The 20,136-nt window shown below is 43.8% G+C and overlaps 1 protein-coding gene across 1 annotated transcript; it reads right to left on the reverse strand.

The window, feature by feature from the left end:
• Window positions 1-3,853: 3,853 nt before the first annotated feature.
• IL22RA2 (interleukin 22 receptor subunit alpha 2) lies at window positions 3,854-8,165 on the reverse strand (the record flags this gene model as incomplete). The annotated part of the gene is made up of 5 exons (XM_081997117.1): window positions 8,054-8,165; window positions 6,882-7,032; window positions 5,883-6,061; window positions 4,439-4,608; window positions 3,854-4,009 (listed from the first exon to the last, which is right to left on the reverse strand). The coding sequence occupies exons 1-5, from the start codon at window positions 8,148-8,150 to the stop codon at window positions 3,854-3,856; spliced, it is 753 nt and encodes a 250-aa protein (XP_081853243.1). The 5' UTR covers window positions 8,151-8,165.
• Window positions 8,166-20,136: the final 11,971 nt, after the last annotated feature.

A 20,136-nucleotide genomic window follows, 5' to 3' on the forward strand; every position in this document is an offset into this window, starting at 1 on the left:
ACAGGTTGTGCAAGTCCTGCTTTTGTAAGACTGCTTAGTCTTCCCCACCCTATGCCATAGCCCTAGAAGCTGGCATTTATTTCTCTCTTTCCTGAAACAGAAGCTGGCATTTGGCACGTTAGAAAATGCTCTGTAAGTGACTGAAAAACCAAGAGAAAGGTGTTTTCAGATGGGCCTTCAAACTTATGGTCAGGATGAGTCAAGCTGACAACGTAAAGGCGTCCTGCGCTGAGCGGTGTGCATGTGCACTAACCACCGTAGAGCCATGTGCCACCCCAGGCAGCTCTGGAGAGGTGGACCCACAACCGATGGTCTCTTTGTGTCCACAAGGAGGAAGGGGAAGGAGGGACGGAGCTCACTTTTCCAGGTATTTCCAACCTGCAAGAAAGCCCCAGATGTAGTTTAGAGCCTGGGAGAGCTCTTCCTCCGTTCCCCCATCATGGAGGCATAAACAGCCATGCAGCATACAGGCTAAGGCACCAACGGAGTTGTTTTTAAAAACTACAACCCAACTGGTATACGCTACAGCAAAGTATTTCTCCCTGCAGGAGCCCCATCCTGTGAGCCCGGTGGAGCATGTCTTGGGAACATGCCACTACCACCGATTGTGGAGAAAAAAATACAGCTACCAGGCATTTTACCGAATCCTTCCCCAGTAAAATTTCATGTCAGAGCAGAGCTGAAAGGAAATTTGCATTTCAAATGGAAAGAGAAAATTTGCTTTTGCAGAACATCATGGGGTTGGCAGTAATAAATCCTGGTACCGTCAGAATGGAAGTGGGTTGTTCCGGCAACTCACGCGGCTTTCTGTAAGCCTGCATTGTTGCCGAGGAAGTGAAATCTGGCTAGCAAAACTAGCAAACATAGGAGCGCAAGACATCTTCAGACCTTTTATTGCTTTTTGCAGTATAAGTGCTGCACATTTGGTATTACTTTATCAAACTGGAAAGCTTTCAGGTTTCCAACGTCTCCATAGATCCATAGCATGGCAGCTGCTATATTTCTAGCCAGGTCTGAATGCTTCAGACACCCCTATGGCTCTTCTTCTACTTTTTTTTTTAATGTCTTCTTACGATTTGAGAGCTCTAAACAGTTTCATCCTCTGCATCTGACATAGGTACAGTGTCTGGCATTGTCGGAGCCTGTTCCTTGTCTAGGCTTAGTAGATGTTACCTTAACAAAGCTTTGTCTTTGTGTAACAATGGCAACATGAGCTGCCCTAAGGAAAGAAGTGAATTTGAGAAAGAACTTGAATTACTACAGATACTGTTTTCAGGCTGTGATAGCCCACGAGTGGATGAAGTCACCACTGCTGAAATGTAAGACAGGCTGTTTCTTAAAAGTTTGTCTGGACGGTTTTATTTGTTGTTCTGCCCAGCACAAGAGGGCTGGCAGGGCAGTGCTGGATCTGAGACTTGTCCTGGCGGTGGGTACTATACGGAGATTTAATAAGCCTCCCTTCCCCCAAAAACTTACCTAAATAAAGAAACTGTGGGATATGGGTGGGGTAAAACAATTGAAAGAAATGGGAAAGGAGCAAAAAGGGAAGCGAGGTGTAAGAAACCCACTAGATAAGTGGCTATAGCTAGATGCCTGCAAACCCAGACATTCAAATTACCATGTGTTAGAATCAGGTGGTGGAAATATTTCATACGTAATGCCCTTTTCTTGTTTTGGTAAAGGCAAGAGTGACCAGCATCCACTTACTTCAGCACAGCCTCCTCTCCCACGCCCACGGCCAGCGTCCTGGTGCAGCGCGCGGCCGTGCTGACTCCCGGTGAGGCGTTAGTGACAGGCCATGAAAAATGCTTTGAATGGGGCTTAGGTGAACTCAAAGTCTGTCATTTAAACTTACCCGACCCACCTTTGTGTGGGTGAATTAAGGGAAAAGTGGCTAGTGATTACGCAGCAGGGAGCTCCATTTTCCCCAGGGCTTGCTTTGCCCGCTTGTGTCTGGCCCCAGACACAATTTAATTTGCAATAACCGAATGCACTTAAGTAAGTGTTAAGATTCTCATTAGTTACAGACCTTGCAGATGTGGAAAAGCCACTTGACCTCTCCATCCCGGGGTGGCTTAGTGCATATCTACCCAGACCTTGCCCAAGAAATCTTTTCCCTTGTGAGATGAAGACTAGTAGGAGTAAAATCATTGGAAATCACAAGTGATGGTCAGCATTTGTTCATCATTTACTGTGAAGTAGTTGAAATAAAGGTCTGTCCCCTTTGACTGTCTGTTATGGACCAAAAACGTAGATCTCTTCTGTTTCAGTTTAAATGAGCTCCTGCCTAATCACGTACTGGTTTCACTCTCACAAATGTTATGTTGAGGGCACTATGAAGACATTGTGAGCATGGGGTATGCTCCTGTACTGCACAGTTGTTATTTTAAACATATATTTTTACAGTTTTTTTCATCTTCTGTTGCAACCTTTGTTCTAGAAGAAATAAAATACCTGAAACGTCTAATTTATAAATTGTATTTTAATTCCAAGGCTTAAAATAGAAAAACCCTAGAAATAATCTTAAGGATATTTTCACGAGTGCTTTTTGCATGTTTTTGGGTTTTTTTAATGTATTACAAGACTGTTTCCTTTGTAAATGCAAATATGTACCATCGTAAATTGTAATATAGGACATACAAAGGATCCTTGGCCTTTGCGTAGCATAAAATGATTGTGATGAATCAAATCATTTAATGCACCAAACATAAATTTAAAAAGCATCCAAGTATGTATTCCAGACATAGACCACAGATGTTGATTTACAGCTGGATCTGTGATGGGAGGCATCTTCTACCATTATGCCTGTAACTGAGAAGAGAAAGAGAATTGCTGCCAGAGTGCACATTTAAGCTGGATAGTATTCAATTTAACTGAAAATGCAAGAAATGCCATTTGCCTGCAGCCCTCCTGTACCTCTGCAGGTTGTTCAGCGGTCCAGCTCTAACCAGAGCTTCCAGCCTTTTGCAGTACTGGGAAAGCAAGCAAAAATGCAGGAAAATCACCTAGAAACTGGCTCCCTCCTTAGGCTAAACCCACTGACCAAGTCTCAAGAGACACCAAGGTCATGCATCCTGTTATGAAGCAGAAGAAAGAAAATCTTTTCTAGTTAGGGTACTGAACCAAGAACAGAAGCACAGGTTCAAACTTCGATGCTTTTCCAGTTTTCCCCCATTACCCGTACAAAGGACCCAAACCTGAGCTTGCTAACGCTGATGACACTGAAGTTAGCTTTGGCTTGGGTCTATATACACTCTGTGCCTTGGCACAAGTAAATCTGCTGAGCGTACGATATGTGAAGATAGTCTAGTGACTGAGGTAAGCTACCTGAGCTAACTCTTGCATTTTGGCCCATGGTAACTCATGAAATTTGATAACTGATTTATTTTTAAACACATTACACCTGATGAATGGCCATGAAAAGAGGACAGGCTCATTTGAATTAAATTAATCAGCTAAATCCCTGAACAGAATTGCAGTTAATAAAGTTGGAGGTCACTTGTTTTCCTAGTTATTACCTGACAGCAATAAAACCTGATGAAAGCAATACTATGTATAACTGTTTAAAGAAAGGGAAGAGGGAGGTGTTTCTGAGGACCGTGCCAGTATGCAATAATTGTCCACGCCATTACTCTAACCTCCTTAGCCCTATCGTTCTTACCTGGTGTGAAACTAGCTGAGATGATGTAAGAACTCTGGCTAATACCATCATATGGGATGGCAGTTTTTATGCCACACCTTTTTTTCCCTCCTTTTGGAGACGATCTGCCTTTGGTGAGGGGGTAGCTCTTGATTTCCAGAGTCATGTCCAGTTTCAGCGGGGGACCTACCTGCTGCAGAGGTGCCAGCCCTGTCACTGCAGGACGGTGCATTGCCTGCTGCTGTAGGCACTGCTGCGGTCCAGCGCGGGCACATACGTTTTAGCCACCATGCAGTAGCTGACGCCGGGCCTCAAATCTTCTATTTTAATAACCTTGTCCTTTCCTTCGTACACCAGGGCTCTGTGTTGCTTCAGAGTGGAGTAAAAACAGCCAGTCATGCACGTTGGCCTTGCAAGTGTGTCTGTGACTCAAGTTTGATAAGGCCAGAGGATACAGAGCAGCACGTGGACTTGCACGAAATTAACAACATTAATAATTTATTTATTATTTTTAAAGAGAATCCCCCCTGAAACTCCTCTCCTGTCCCAGTTACTTTTTAATCTGGGCCTGAGAGTACGAGATACTAAGTTGATGGGAAAGAATAAAGGGAGGAATTACAACTCAATTCAATCAAATTCAACTCCTGAAAAATAAGCCTACTTTGTTCTCAAATACTTACCCAGTCATCGATGCCCTCACAATCCCAGAAGACTATTTCAACTGTAAAACAAGAACGGTGTGCCCATACTTTCCTGTCTTTTCAACCAGAAAGGGTTTAGACTTGAATATGCACTTACCTCGTCTAGCAAGTTGTTAATTATGAAGACTTGATATAGCAGATCATAGTAATTTGTCATCGGTATCTTGCTGCCTCTCTTCCTTTTATAAGGAGAACGTGGAGCCTGGAGCTTTAGTGTTATGGATTTGTTGCTATGAACCACAGTTACCATCGGAGGTCCTATCATAGCTAAGGAAAAACACCAAAGCGATGAACACAATTATAGTTTATTAATAATGTTTCACAGACCACAATTTTAATTCATTCAATGATTTATTGTTCTTATTACCAACATTATATTATGCTGTATTTACCGTTGAAATGCCACTTTGTAAACTCTTATTTCTTGGTGGTTATTGCTTGGGACATTTTGGAGGTGACGTTTCCCATGTTTGTAAATGTATTTTTGAGCCAAACTTTTTTTAAATCTCTCAGGTCTGCACGTTGCTGACTGCAGGCTGGTCAAGCGAAATGCTTTGGATTCTTTGCCTTGCTATTTTTTCCCCCCATATTTATCTGTGTGCTTGGACTGCATAAAACAGCTATTGGAACCATTTCAGTTATGTCAAGGATGCAGCTTCAATCATTACTGTCAAAACTTTTGCAATCTGCTTGGTTAAACACAGCTATGGGTTCAAACTAGTGCCTGCTTACCTGTGCAGCCCCAGAGATGTGGGGAGACAGGACAGCAGCTGCCCCATGCGTCTCTCCAGGAGGAGGAGGTGGCATGGGGCAAGATGGGCGGCTGCTGCCGCAAGGTACTGCTTTATGTCGGAGCTTGTGGTTTCATCTGTACAGGAGGCTCAAGGTAGTTTGTGCTTCGGGGCTGTGAAGTGACCTGCACCGACATTCACAATTCGATTTTGCATTGCCCAATGTGAGGGAAAACTGGTTAATTCACGGGGAACTTACTGGTAGGTACGCTGGTACCGTTCCGTGTTTTGACAGTCCTCCAATTTCTATGGCGTTACAACGACTGCACTGACTAAAGCTTTGCGCATGTCCTTTCCCGATACACTGCCGTCGGGAAAACACATGAATGTGAGAAGAATGGTGGCCACAGAGCGCCCAGCTCTTTTCTCCCTTTCCCCCCAGGCAGGGACCACTTCCTTCTTTTTCTCCTTGTGCCCAGTCCTTCCAGCAGCCCCGAAAACAGCCGAAAAGGATTTTGCTAGTTCCATGCTTTGAGGAAGGGGTTGCGTTAAAGGGAGCATTGTTGCATTTCTGATCCCCTGATTACAGATAAGTGGCTACTTATCCACCACTGGTTGGCATCCAAGTGTGGGGGAGATTATCTTATCGCAACCCTTCACCTGAGAGCTATTGACTCGCAACTTCTTCTGGTACAGCTGTGTAGTTAGAAAAGATTTACTCATGTTTGCAAATTGTGAGCAAAAATGATGTATTCCACGCCACAGAAAATCCAATTCCTTTCTCAGAGAGACCCATATGTTGGTACTTACTTTCTCGCCAGGGAGTGAATCTGCAGCTGAGGCTCCAGTCGGAATAGATGCCAGCCGACGCGGCTTTCACTCTGCCGTAGTAAGGCTCCTGGATGTCGGAGGTCTCATTCGTTAGGTCGCAGACATGGTTTTGAATCCCCCAGCAGTTGTCTTTGTTTTGCCACGTGCTCTGCCCATACCTGTGGAGGAGGGAGGATGCAAGCATTAGCTATCTCCGGCGGGGTCTGTACAGATTTTTAACCAGGTTTAAATCGGCGGGACTGACAAGCGTTTTGCCGTGGAAATTAACTCTCTTCTTCAACTTGATGGCAGAGAAGATTGATTTCATGGGCATTTGGGAGCTACAGGTTTCTGTCTTTTCTGAAAGAAACCTAAAGCGGAGACGTGGGTCACCAGCCCTGTAGGAAGCTGCTGCAAGCCTGACCCTGGGGAGAGGCAGGCGAGCTTTGCCTTAGCCAGCGTGTTTAATGACGGGCAGAATGCCGGTTTCCGCCAACCGGTTTCTCAAAGGTGATTGCAGATCCTCACCAGGCGTGCCAGGAACAGGAATGTACCTCCTCTGAGGACCAGCCCCTAGCGCTGCCTCAAGTTTGCTGTGCGAAGCACCCTGCAGCACTGTCGTGGGCGAGGTGGGCCACCAAAATACCTTGCATGTCCTGTTGCAGAAGTACCTGACGTAGCTAGGCCTGCTTCAGGCAGGCAGTGGGACCCGGCGACCTCCAGAGGTCCCCTGCAAGCTACATTTTGCTGCAAGCCTATGATGCAATGAGGGTGCAGAGCGTATTGCTGGAGGTGCTTGTTTCCTTGCCCGCCTTGGGCTGTTCATCTGCGCTTTATGGGCTATCGATAAGCAACTACCGAGAGCTGGCAGCCCGAGCAGGACGTGGCTGTTGCCTAGGTATGGGGAGAACATCCCATGCCACCTGAGAAATCCCCTTGACGTGCCAAGCAGGGATGGGCCCCAGCCTGGTGGGAGGCTGGAGTTCCCCTGGTACTTACACTTTATATTGCACAAAGTAGACCGTGTCTCTTGCCTCTCTGGCCCTCCCAGGCTGCCAATGCAACGTGCTGTTGAAGTTTAAGGAACGAAACTCTACCTTCTGCGGCTTAATCAAATCTTGCAGGTCTTGGTTTTCCAAAACTAAAATTGCTGCAAATAATAAGGAACGGTAACATAACGTGTTTGCCACTGACACGCTCCTCTGTCTGGAAAGCCATGAATAAATTTAATGGGCAACATGCTTGTTTTATCTGTGTTTCAGAACCTTGAAAGACAAAATAACAGTTTAATTTGGAATTGACTGGATTTTTGAAACCCACCAAAAGATCCAGAGATTTCTTGACTCATCCAAACAGCTTGTTTGGTTTCATGACTAGCAGACTGCAGGGAAATTACATCTCCTGGATGTCACATTCAAAACTTTCCAAGTCACAGTGACCAGATCTAGCAGTTACAGAACACATTTAGCATTATGAAAGGAACACTTTTATGTGGTTTGGTTTTGGGGTTTTATTTTCATTTTTCCTTAGTGAGTTTACTGCTGTGAAAGATGCCTGATGGGCATCCCAGGGAACAAACCCTTCGGATCAATTCACAGAGCCTGCAGTAAGCAGCACCATCAGTAGTTAAACTCAAGTGCTCTTTCCTCCACATCTCAGCTTTAACCTGCAGGGATTATAGCTATTTTAACTGTTGCCACAGCTGTGTTTATCAACTCTTGCTTAATAAAAAATAACCCGAGATTCATTGCTTTTCCAGTCTGTGCTACTGGAAAAAGCTACCTGACAGTTTTCCGGATAAGCTGTTTTCAAACCGCGATGGTTATTGATGACAGAATCAGTTAACAACCTCTCTGAACTATCCAAATCCTAACATTTTTCTGGGTTTTGTGACTCGGATGACTGCAGCTTTTTCCTTAGCATATCACAGAATCAGGCAGGACTAGCTGAACTGAAACCGGTAATACAGCCATGCATGAATTTAAGGGGCAAGATACTCATTTTATCTGCATTTCAGAAGCTTGAAAGGCAAAATAACAGACTAATTTGGAAGTGACTGGATTTTTGAAACGCACCAAAAGATCCAGAGACTTCTTGACTCATCCAGAGATTCAATAACCGACCAGCACCCCCCTCCCCACATAGGAAAAGAGCAGAAAGCCTTTGCTTACTACTTATCTCATCCTGAAGCAGGTGCATCAGTAAGCAGAGGGAGGAAAGCGTGATCCCCCTCATGCTTGGGAGAGCAGCTCCATGACTGAAGAACATCTCGCTTCCTCTTCAGCATGTCTTATGAGGAAGTAATTGTTAAACACTCCAGAGTTCCCCTTATTTTCAGCGGTTTCCAAAATCCCCGGTTTGGCTTTGGTTTAGTTGAGCTGAAAAACATATGAGTTGCTCTACGCTAAGCACAAGCATATTCTTCCTTGGCAGCTGTGGTCACTCCGAAGTTTGGAACCAATTATGAAGCAAACCAGCATGAAAAAGATCCCTTTTTTTAGGCACTAATTCCCAAATGATGTCTGGCAATGTTTCTTTATCCCATAAACTTGTCACACAAGCTTGCTTGCTTGCCATGCTAAGATTGGGCTTATGAAAATTTATTTATTTAGTTAGTTAGTTAGTTAGTTACTTTTCAGCTCACTAGTTGCTCAGAGCTGAAGGACACAGGAAACTTTGCTGCAAACATGTAAAAGACCTACCCATAGGGTTGTCATCTGATTTGGTGGCCTGTCGTTGGGTCGAATGCGAGCGGACGGAGCCTGCAGGTGCGTTCGCGGCAGGACGACGTCTAGGAACGCGTCATCGGAGGAACGAGGGGCCGTGAAACTGCTGCCAGCCGTGCTGCCGGGCAGCGCGTCCACGCCACGCTGGCTGCTGGAGAGGTGCCGGGGCGGCCGCAGCGCTGCCAGCCTCCGGGCAGGGGAGGGGGAGGCGAGCCCGGGCCATCGGGCCAAAGTGCCACTCCGCGTTGGACTTTCAGACGGCCGGGAGTTGTACATCCCGACGGCTGCGGGTGTGCCGCGACGCTGCCTGCGCAGGTTTTGGCATTTGTCGCCGCTCTCCCCTGAACCCCGCCTTTCCAATCTGCGCATCCCTGCGAGCCTGACCCCAGGGCGGGGATTCCGGGGCTCGCCGGCGGAAGCGGTCTCGCTTTCTGTTTGTAAATAAGTGCTTTAATGCCACGTGCGCGCCGGCCCGGTGGGAGGCAGGTTCTGTGCTCCTGGGATGTATGGAAAGCTGGTGGTGAACGTGGTGCTGCTGGAGGCAGCTGGGAGCCTTGCCCCTCGCTCTTCCCTCCCCGAAAGCTCCCGGGTGCTGACATCCACATGTACTTTGCCGCTGACGCGCCAGCGCGTCTGGGCAAAAGTTGGGGTGCATTCTCCTTTTGCCAGCTCACGTTGACAAGCAGGAAGAGAAACCCCAAGTTTTGTATGCCGTAGAGCGCAGCACGATGTAACGACGCCCACCGAAGAAATAATGGACGTGAAGGCTACCTGTCTGCAGAAACAAAAATTTGCCTAGCAATCATCTTTACTTTGGGAAAAGGTGGAAGCAAAACACCCGTCAGGTCAAAAAGGTGCAAGTTCTGGTTCAAATGAAAGTATTTTTTTTATTTAAAGGCAACTGGTTCTACTCAGCAAATTGGACAACACCTAATCAAGAAGCTGGCCTGGGTCAGATTCATGGGCACAGGTTCTCAGTTCAGCTGATCACCTACATCTCATTGTCCAAGCACCAACCCTGCAACAGATATATTAAAACACTAGATGTGTAGCTTTGAATAATTAACTGGTTAACCCAATTAAGGGAATTAAAGAAATGAGAAGAATTGCAGAAAAAACCCAAAATGGGGGTAGAAGGCAGAAAGGCTGCCCTGCCGTCACCAGCTGGGAATTTTTTATCTATCCATTTCCCAAACACGTTTTCAAAATCCAATGACCTTTAAGTAGTTCCCCACACCAAGTGCAGTTGGTATTTCATCACGTTAGACGAGCTCAAGTGTGGGAACAGGGAACTTTTATAAACCAATCACCAGACTGAAGTGTCATCAAAGCTTAGTCACCCTTGGCACAGGTCGTGTATTTGCTTACTTGAGTTGTACCAACACACCTTCCCGTACCCCGCGTAACAGCCCATTGCCAGGAGCCGAAGCCTGGAGCTTTGCCACAAGGGCTCGTAATGGCGGTTCCTCCTGTGAACACGGAGCTGAGGGCCAGCCCGCCCGGCGCTGGCGGGTTTTGCTCAGAAAAGGCTGCTCTGAGTGAAACGGGGAAAGAAATGCCTATCTTGTGGAAAAACTCGAGGTTTTCCTTGGCGCTGCGCTCCGGCAGTGCTTTATCTGCGATTGGGCTTGGCACTCCGAATTAATCAGCAACTCTTCACATAATTTTTGTGATTATTGAAAGAGCCCGTGATAATCCCCAGGTTATTAGCATCCGTAACATTGTCCTACTCATCAACTTCAGTCATGCCACTCCACTGCTTTGTGTGACAAAAATCAGCTACAGTCAAACAAGTACCAGCTACACACACACACACGTATACAGACATGTACATACGTACACATCTTGAGTTTCATAGAATAGATGTATAGTACTTTTAAAAATGCAAACAATTGAGGAACACTATAGGATGACGTGCGCTGAAACGCTACTTAAAATATGAATGAGAACTTTTAAAAAACAATACTGTTTAAGAATGCTCTGAACAGTACTTAATGAGGAAATGCAAAATGAACATTTATTACTTTCCCCAGCAGAGTCCACATCTTACACTGAAGCATCTTTTTGATCCAAACCTTTACGAAACAGCACTACTGATGTTTCTGTGAACAAACATAGAACCATGGGCATAAGAACTTTTTCCATTCCTGGAATAAAAACCTATCTGAATGCTGGGTAAACAGATTTCTTTCTCTTGAGGATTGGATATTGCTACACAGAGGTAAAAGTCAAGTACATTCTTGCTGGAAGCTGCCTGACTCATCCGATCTGAGAGCACCATCTCATTGGTTTTGGCTTTTTTTCTTTTTCTCTTGAATAAGTTGTTTCCCATCCATGAGAGGAAAAAATTTAACCCTGGAACTGCTTCTGTAGCACCACCTTTGGCTTTTGGGTTTTGCTTAAATGCCTAGATGAGGGTGTGGGAAGATGAAGGAAGGGGAGAAACTCCCGGAGCATACAGAAGGTACTTCTAGTACCTGGCAGACAAGTGTCTCTCGTGTGACATTTCACACTGACAATAAAAAAATGTGTGGTTCAGATTATTCTGGACCCAAAGATTATTCTCAGTTGGAGCCGTAGTTTTCAGTCTTTTACCCTTCTAAGCAGCCAGCATGGACTCACCTGTTTTGGGAGGGGACTCTGGAGGTCACCCAGTCCAGCCTAATGCTCAGAGCAGGGCTAATGGCAGTGTTATCCCACGCTCAACCACTTCCAGCGTGAGTTTTTCCCACATATACCTAAGTGGGATTATCTCACTGCAACGTATGACAGCTGCTTTTTGTGTTTCGATTGGAGGCCTCGGAGAAAAGTCTGTCTTTTCTGCAAACTTTTACATAGTTGGCAACTGCAATTAGACCCCTCCCCAGCCATCGCCTCTCCCAGCTGAAGGCACCCAGCTTCCTCAGCCTCTTCTGATGCGCCTTGTGCGGCAGGATGGCCCTTCAGCTCAGGGACGGCTGGGAAAATTATTATACACACACACACAAAAACCCCAAAAACCACCAACAAAAAAACCACAACAAAGAAGGAAAACAGAAACCCGCCCCAGTCAGGCAGGAGGGACTTTCTGGATTTTTTTCCCCTGGCCTTCAGGGAAGAGGCATTGCATCACCGGGGTTCTTGCAGAGAAGTTTCTGAGGAAGCACAGCTGACTTTCACTGCACAGTGCGTGCCTTCACTGCTTCCTGCCCACAGGTACGAACTGTTCAGCTCTCACTGTTAAAAGGGCTTGGGTAAACATTTTAAAGATTACGGTTAGAAATTCCCAATGCCTTAGCTGCACCTCGATAGTGAAACATTTGAGCTTATTAAAGATTAAGATCTGCTGAAGGCTCACTGTGTAGCAATTTGCACATACAATATTTATTTAACAATGTGCAAGATGCTGAATTGTACCTACTGAATTAGTAACTAACATTCATTAGGAACTGTAAATAATACCAAACCCCAAAATAGCTCAAAGCCTTTTATTTAAAAGACAAGTTTCTTTAAAATTGTCGGGTTTTCTCATTTTGCAAAGCCTTATTTTTTTTTCTACTGTTAAGGAGTGCTGCATCTTGTTTAAGCCCAGTGAGAAAAGACCCAAGTTCCTTTGGATTGCGGCTCCCTCACCAAATCATCTACAGACAAAAACCCACCAGCTGAGAGACCCGTGGAATAAGTATTCCAGAGTTTGTTGGTTTTGCTTAGGTAATCTCAATAGTCTAGGAAAGGTGCCAGGTGATCACCTAGCCGGCAGAATCCCCAGATAAGCCTGGAAAAGTACAACAACAACATTACTCATGCTTTCTTGGTCCACCTACTAAAGTAGAGAAAGGAAGGCTCAGAGCTTGGTAGTGCCGATCGACGCTCGCGCTCTCCGACACACGGCCCCCAGAAGCAGCTGAGGCAACGCCTGAAATATTACCAGTGTGGGTAGGACATGACCCACACGTTCATTTTTTTCGTAGGTGGTGGTTGGAAGTCTCGGTGCCCGGCCACCGAAGCCCTGTCCAGACCGCAGACCGCGCCGGGCTGACTCACCACGCAGCACGAGGAGGGCGAGGGGTTGGCAGGCGTGCGGCAGGGGAAGAGGCGGAAGGAACTGGGATGCCTGCCTCCACATCTGCAATCCAGGCTTGGGCTGCGGAAAGAGCAGACGCCTCTGGTAGCTACTTTGGGCAATAAAACCTGGAAAGATGCAAGCTCCAGGGGTTTCCCTGCCCAAGCAGGAAAAAAAAACCCCAACCAACCACAAAAAAGAAACTGCCTTTCACTCATCTCTTCTGCAAGTGGAAGTTTGCAAGCATCACACTTTTCCAGCCTGTGGCTCAGTTCTATGATTGTCTTGCGAATTCTCGGTTATCTCTGTATCACCCAAGAAGTGCGAAATCTAGAACAGGACTTTATTCTAACAACAGGATTCTATTCTGCACCACCACCTTCTCCAAATTACTAGTGAATTTGTAAACGTGCTGTAATTTTAACAAGCTTTTTTTTTTTTTTTTTTTTTTTTTTTTTTTTTTTTAAGTGCAATGTCCCAGATCTTGTGTGGATAGAGTCTCCTGGCATTCAGGAATCAGCATGCTGAGCTTTTTCAGGCCAGAATCCTCCGCACTCAGCGTAACTCCTTTTCACACTTCTCAGAGGTGCTAGTTTTGAGTTTACTATGACATGACCATTTAACCAGAAAATTTAGATCTCCCTCTGATACTTATTTGCCAAAAAGCTTTGTTCCATGTTCTTTCTCTTACAGGAAATGAAAATTGGTGTATCTCAAATAAAATTGCTAGTTTTGCTGCACACCCTGAAGTCAGTTGACAAAGTAATTCTTAGTAATTGATCACCCACATTCACAGTGTTTTTTTCCAATTTCTATTCAAACTTGTGGGGGGGGAGCAGGTACTATATTAATGCCCAATATAAGGCCAGACTGATCCCTGGGATGAACCCAGCTGGAAGAAGGGGCCGAGGAACGGCAATGGTGCTTTCTGCCTCATTGCCTCCGCCCAGGTGCCAGCACCACCCTCCAGCCATTCAGGCAAGCTTTTGCAACCCTTCCCTACCTGTTGTTATTTCTCTCATATTTAATCACATTTGCAGCAGGTTGCAGTCGTGGCTGTTGTTGTCACAGGCCTCAACTCCACCAAGTCCGGTAGCGGAAAGCATACACCACTACATATAGGGTTCCCATCTTCTGGGATGGGACTGCACATGCCCTCCATCCTTCCTATAATTAACTGAGCTGCTATCAACTTGCAAAAAAAAAAAAAAACAAACCCCAAAACACTCAAAACCCCAAAGCACACAAAACAGTCGTACCCAGAAAGAAAATACAGTGTATTAGGTTTTTATTCTTTTCACTCTGTACTTTCAATTTGAAATGATTCAGTACACTCTTTGTGGAAGGGTATTTTTGAAGGGGCTCAAGTTGTTTCAGCAACCTTCCTGAGTCTGCGCTACTCGAGAGATGTCGGCACAGGAAAAGCTGGATCAGACTTGACATCGCTTACTGCTCTACCACACACATTGCAGATTATTTGACAACTGCAGGATTGATTTTGCAGAACAGAGTGAGCTGGCTGGCAGAACCACCTGGTTTGCCTACTCATCATTTGCTCTGCGTGTAATGCATTTCCTCTTTGAGGCTGTGGCTGGGCAGTAGAAAATAAAACTTCTTTGCCCCAAAATAAATGAAAAATTAATTTTCTGCCAGATCAGCTGTCCTGTCATTGTCCAATTACACATAATGGGCAAGTTAGAAAACATGAGGGTGAGAGGTGTGTTCAAATGAGATAAAAACCCCCAAAACCTCAGGAATGAAAACAGTTTTGATTGTCAGTAATTCATAATGGGTTAATAAAAAACCTAATCCATTACTAAAACTCAGAGTCTGTGTTATAAATATAAGTGTAGTAATTAATGCAGATGTTATAAATTCAAGTTTCTCCATTTGTCCTGACTCTGGTCAATCTGCACATCCACTTCCAAGAGAATCTGAATTCTCAAGTTCTTACTGGAACCAGCCCCGGAACAGCAGGACTCATCTTAAGTTACTTGGAAACTGTAAACGTGTTGATCAGGAGTAAAAAAGGTTTTTAAATAGCACATTCTAGATTTGACAGACAGGTAAAACCAAAATTCTTCTTAACAGCAACCTACATTCTTTGGGGTAAATCAGCATGACATTTAAAGACATAGTTGATTTCCAACACACATGTAAGAATGCACATGCTCTCTGTGAAAAAGTAAACATCACATAAATAAGACTTTTGTGAATTTTATGGTATTTCACCCACAGGATACCTCAACAAATGAGAAATGTGCTTAGTTTAAAACTAATTCTACATGCTAATACATCTGGTAAATAGAACACAGTTAACTGGCTACACATAATTACACACACTATACAGATCTCCCACAGAGTTTTCTCTTCATTTTCAATAATGCATACACTACGTAAAATGAACTGAGCAAGCTTCAAAAGCAGATTTAGTCTTCCGTACAAAAGCTAACAGTAAGAAAAAGGTCAGCACACACATTTGTCTTCTGAGATTTTTTTTTAATTCAATGTAAATACTATAAATGTTTTTACAAGTAGTTTAGTTACAAATTTCAGACAAGAGACAAAGTATGTTCATCAGTCCTATTGTGGATAATTAAGTTTCTAAAGTCAGGAAGATTTGCATTAAACATTATACAATACTTTGTAGGGGTAAAGAAGTCCTAGAATAAATTGTCTGATGGGGTCATGGAGTCTTGCAACAAATGCGTAGGAGGAATGATGCAGTTCTGGGGAGAAGAATGAACCCTAGACCACTGGAAGTCCCACCTAGCCCAATGATTGCATCCATTTAGAGACTACAGACGAGTATTAACAAACAAGGTCTTCATGGTTAGGGGACTGAATTTTTAAAATCTCACTAAAGATATCTATGCAGGTCACATTTTATAAGATGAAAGGTGCTTTGTGTTTGATATGATGTTTTGGGTTTTTTTAAAAGACATGCTGAAACTATTGATTTGAACCAAGTGCAACAGCTCTTATTTATTAATACTGAACTGTTTATGCGGCACCACTTCAGAGCAACCAGTTACTTCTAGCCCTGAGAAAAACAGCTCTTCTCATGCAAGTTTCTTCTCCTGCATCCTTAACTAGCGAAGGACTACATACAAATATGCATGTCGGTTCTAAACAGCTAGGACACTACAAGATGTCTTGTTTCCACAGGTGTCAGTAGATTTGGTAAGAATGATTTTTGAAAACTACATTATTGTTTGAAGTGCAAAAAACATAAAAGCAGAACATTTGATGCTTCTGTGCCAGCATGCAGTATTACCACAATATTTCACTGTTAATTGCAGATCTGATAATAAAAAGTTACAATGTCCATGCAAAAGACAGAACTAAAGAAGTTCTTATAAATGTTGTCAGGTATTAGGCCAAAATTCTGTGATGCAATTTCTCTCACACAGGCTATAATGTTTTATGAGTCTTATATTCCATCATCTCCCAAATCATCTTTAGGAGACAGGGAGGAATGCTGAGCAGCCATGACAAGACTAAAAATCTCCTGAAATAGCTTGAAATGGTGAAACCCTCTACATGTGTCATAGTAGATAGCTGACATGTCTGTAAAAGGCGTGAATATCACATGATTTTGAACCTGTAAATGTTACGCACTTTGATATCCTGTGTCAAGGTGCTATGCATGAATATCCAGAAGCTTAAGCAAACTACTTCATCACAGGAATATTAATTTATTAAACTCATTTAGTATTTAAGTGAAAATGCATAGATAAATACTACCTGACAGCTTCCAAATCACATGGCTCAGGTATTTGGTACTACAGAACCGCAAAGCAAGGCTAAGTAGCTGTAGCTGGAAAGGCATTTCCATGTTCCCCACCCCAAGAAGTCGTCACACTGCAGCTGGTGGATTGTATCCCAGTAGAAATGCCATCATGCAGTTGTCCTGGTTTTAGGCGCTCTCTCAACTGCTGGAAACAAGACTGGGGGAAATCTTGCTTATTCACAGAATCACAAGGTTGGAAAGGACCTTCAAGATCATCAAGTCCAACCATTAATCCAGCGCCACCATGTTCCCTAAACAATGTCTTGAAGCGCCACATCCACTCATTTTTTTGAACACTTCCAGAGATGGCGACTCCACCACCTCCCTGGGCAGCCTGTTCCAATGCCTGACCACCCTCTCAGTGAAGAAATTTTTCCTAATATCCAATCTAAACCTCCCCTGGTGCAACTGGAGGCCATTTCCTCTCGTCCTATCGCTGGTTACGTGGGAGAAGAGACCAGCGCCCTCGTCGCCACAACCCCCTTTCAGGTAGTTGTAGAGCACGATAAGGTCTCCCCTCAGCCTCCTCTTCTCCAGACTAAACAACGCCAGTTCCCTCAGCCGCTCCTCATAAGAGGAACACATTCTTGTCCCACTGTGGCCTCATGTTTTCAGCTAGTCACAGCTAATAAAAGAATCTGGTACTTTGCACACCCTTGAACTTCCTTCTCTTACAATTATAAAACCTGCAAGCTGGCCCAAGCAATTTAAACATCTAAGCTATACCTGTGCTACTGGCTACGTGTTAAGTACACAGCACACAGAAGACATACCTGCAGGGAAGGTGGTAATTCAGTGGCTTCTGTAATTACAGTTCCGAAATTTTCCTTAAAATACTACATTTAACCTTGTGATAGTTACAAGAAGAGGTTAGTTGTATACATATATATTTATATGTGTGTGTCATGGTTTAGCCCCAGCTGGTAACTAAGCACCATGTAGCCACTTGCTCACTCCCCCATGGTGGGATGAGGGAGAGAATCACAAGAGTAAAAGTGAGGAAATTCATGGTTTGAGATAAAGACAGTTTAACAGGTAAAGCAAAACCCACGCACACAAGCAGAGCAAAACAAGGAATTCATTCACCACTCCCCGCAGGCAGGCAGGAGTTCAGCCATCCCCAGGGAAGCAGGGCTGCATCACATGTAATGGTTTCTTGGGAAGACAGATGCCATAACTCCGAACATCCCTCCACCCCTTCCTTCTTCTTCGTCCCAGCTTTATATACTGAGCATGACGTCATATGGTATGGAATATCTCTTTGGCCAGCCTGGGTCAGCTGTCCCGGCTGTGTCCCCTCCCAGCTCCCCGTGCACCCCCAGCCTGCTCGCTGGCAGCCCAGCACGAGAAGCTGGACTGCCCTTGACTGCTCAGCAACAACCCAAAACATCAGCACGTTATCAACATTTTCTCATCTCAAATCCAAAACACAGCCTCACACTAGCTTCTGTGAAGAAAATTAACTCTACCCTGGCTGAAACCAGGAGAGTGCGTGTGTTGTATTGCGCAAAGCACTCACACTCCCGTGCTTGATTTTCAGATTACGGTTAACAGTGTTCTTCCATTATATGTAACTATCCACCATGCCAATTCTTCCCATATGCTCATGATATATTTCGGTGTCATTTCTGATCGATCTTAACATCTTTGCCCTTAATTATATCCTAGCACCTGGCTGGTCCCTGTTATTTCCATGTGACTGGAAAGATTCAGGACAACGTACAATGTAGCAGTATTGCAGGGGGAAGAGAAAACAATCCAGGACGCAAAGCATCTGCCCTCACACAGGCAAAAAATACCATTCCTCTTCCAGTGTGGCTGCAAAGGAAAACCTTCCAGAACAAAAAACACTTAGTGATCTCTTAGGTTCACACAAATCTAAAAGGCTGAGTCTCAGTTAATTTTCCTAACAGCACCAGGGTTTCACCACACACTGTTAAGAATGTAAATCTAACATTTCCAAGAAATTACATACTTCTGACAGAATAGTTTTGAGGCAGATATACTGAATGGAATGGCTACTATGGCTAATTCCTGATCTTCTTGAAAAACAGCAACCTTTTTTTCTGGACAAAACTGACAAAAGGGAAACAAGCTACCAACTGCAAGAAGATGAAATACTCTGAGCAGTAGCAAAGGAGATACTCGGCAAATTGCCTGATCAGAAACGTCTTCCCAAAAAACAAGCTAACCTCACAGTTTCTAATGCCCTATTCCTTCTGAGCCAAGTTTAACTTAAACACTTACTGCAGTTAGTATTTATCAACAAACCTACAACACCTGAAAGAAGCAACACCAACTTCACACTCTGCACAAGATGCAACCTCTCCTCTCCTTGGCAGACAAGACTGCTAAAAGCATGCTTCAATAGTGAACCATATTATTAACTGAAAAGTGAATTTAGTTGAAGTTTCAACTGCAAGTTAATTCTGATTTTCAAAGCCTTCTTGTAACACCAAGAGAGTTATTTTCTGCACTTCTGCAATGGAGATATCTACACACCAGTGGATCCTAAGCAATATGCCACCAGCATTGCCTTCTAGGAACTCAACCCAGAAAATGACATTGAAAAAGTTACTAGGGGGTCTCACTACATTTGAAAAATAATGCAGAAACAAATCAAACCCAGCTAACTCATACTCAAATCTTTCTAGCTGGGCTTTCCATTACACCATAACTACAAAATTCACCTGTTCAATTTGGCTTTTCCTAAAATTATCAAAACCCTACTAACAGATCTGTTATCTTCCCATGAGTAGAGAAGGGAAAAATAGCTGTTGTCTTTAAATCTTTGGGAACTGAGTATGTACCATTGCGGTTAATTTTCGATATCTGCAGGAACAGAAGCAGTCCAGAAACTGCTGTATAAACTAACTTTATCTTAGGAACACTCATGTGCCTGAGAAATGTAAGGACAGAAGTACTATGATACTGGTTTTCCTTTAAACACCTGCTATAACATGCAAACATTTCTGATAATCCTACAAATATATATTTTAAAACAAAGACATAATTTTGTATAAGTGCACCACCTTGTGTCTGTAAATCATCCTTTTTTTCTGAACTTCATTAAGAACTATCATAAACATTTCCTACAACCAGAAAACACCCATCAAATCTTGACTAAAGGAAAATAAGTGGATTGCAGGCATTAGACTCAGAAGTTTTTAAATATAAAAATAAAATCCTCATCCTTCAGTTTACAAAACTGCAATCTCATGCTACAAAAATTCACAGGGTTGTCAGATGACAATAACTTACAAACTACAACTTACCACACTATTTTTCTATTGTCTTGAGATGTATTTTTAGAGGGAGGTAATTTGGTGCAGTTCCTGAGTTATGTCATAAAAGAGGAAAAACGGTAGTAATTTTCAATCTGCAGGAAAACATGTTTGGAACAAATCTTGTTGATTCCTATTAAAAGAATCACACTGTTCTAAGAATTAGGATAAAAATGCTCTGGGGGAAAGTAGGCTTTTGAATTTTGAAAACATCTTCTAAAGAATTTGTGCAACCACCCATTACACACTTCCCCTCGACTGGCCCCCTCCCCCCCCCATGACAATCAACCAGCATGCTAATACAGGAGTTATCCAGAATGTGACATGGTTACACAACATACCTAGGTGATCCAAACAGATGCAGCTATACACAAATAAGAGCACTTTTAAAAATAATCTTTTTTTAGTC

Source organism: Phaethon aethereus (assembly GCF_964289735.1).
Source record: "Phaethon aethereus genome assembly, chromosome: 3".
NCBI classification, from domain to species: Eukaryota; Metazoa; Chordata; class Aves; order Phaethontiformes; family Phaethontidae; genus Phaethon; species Phaethon aethereus.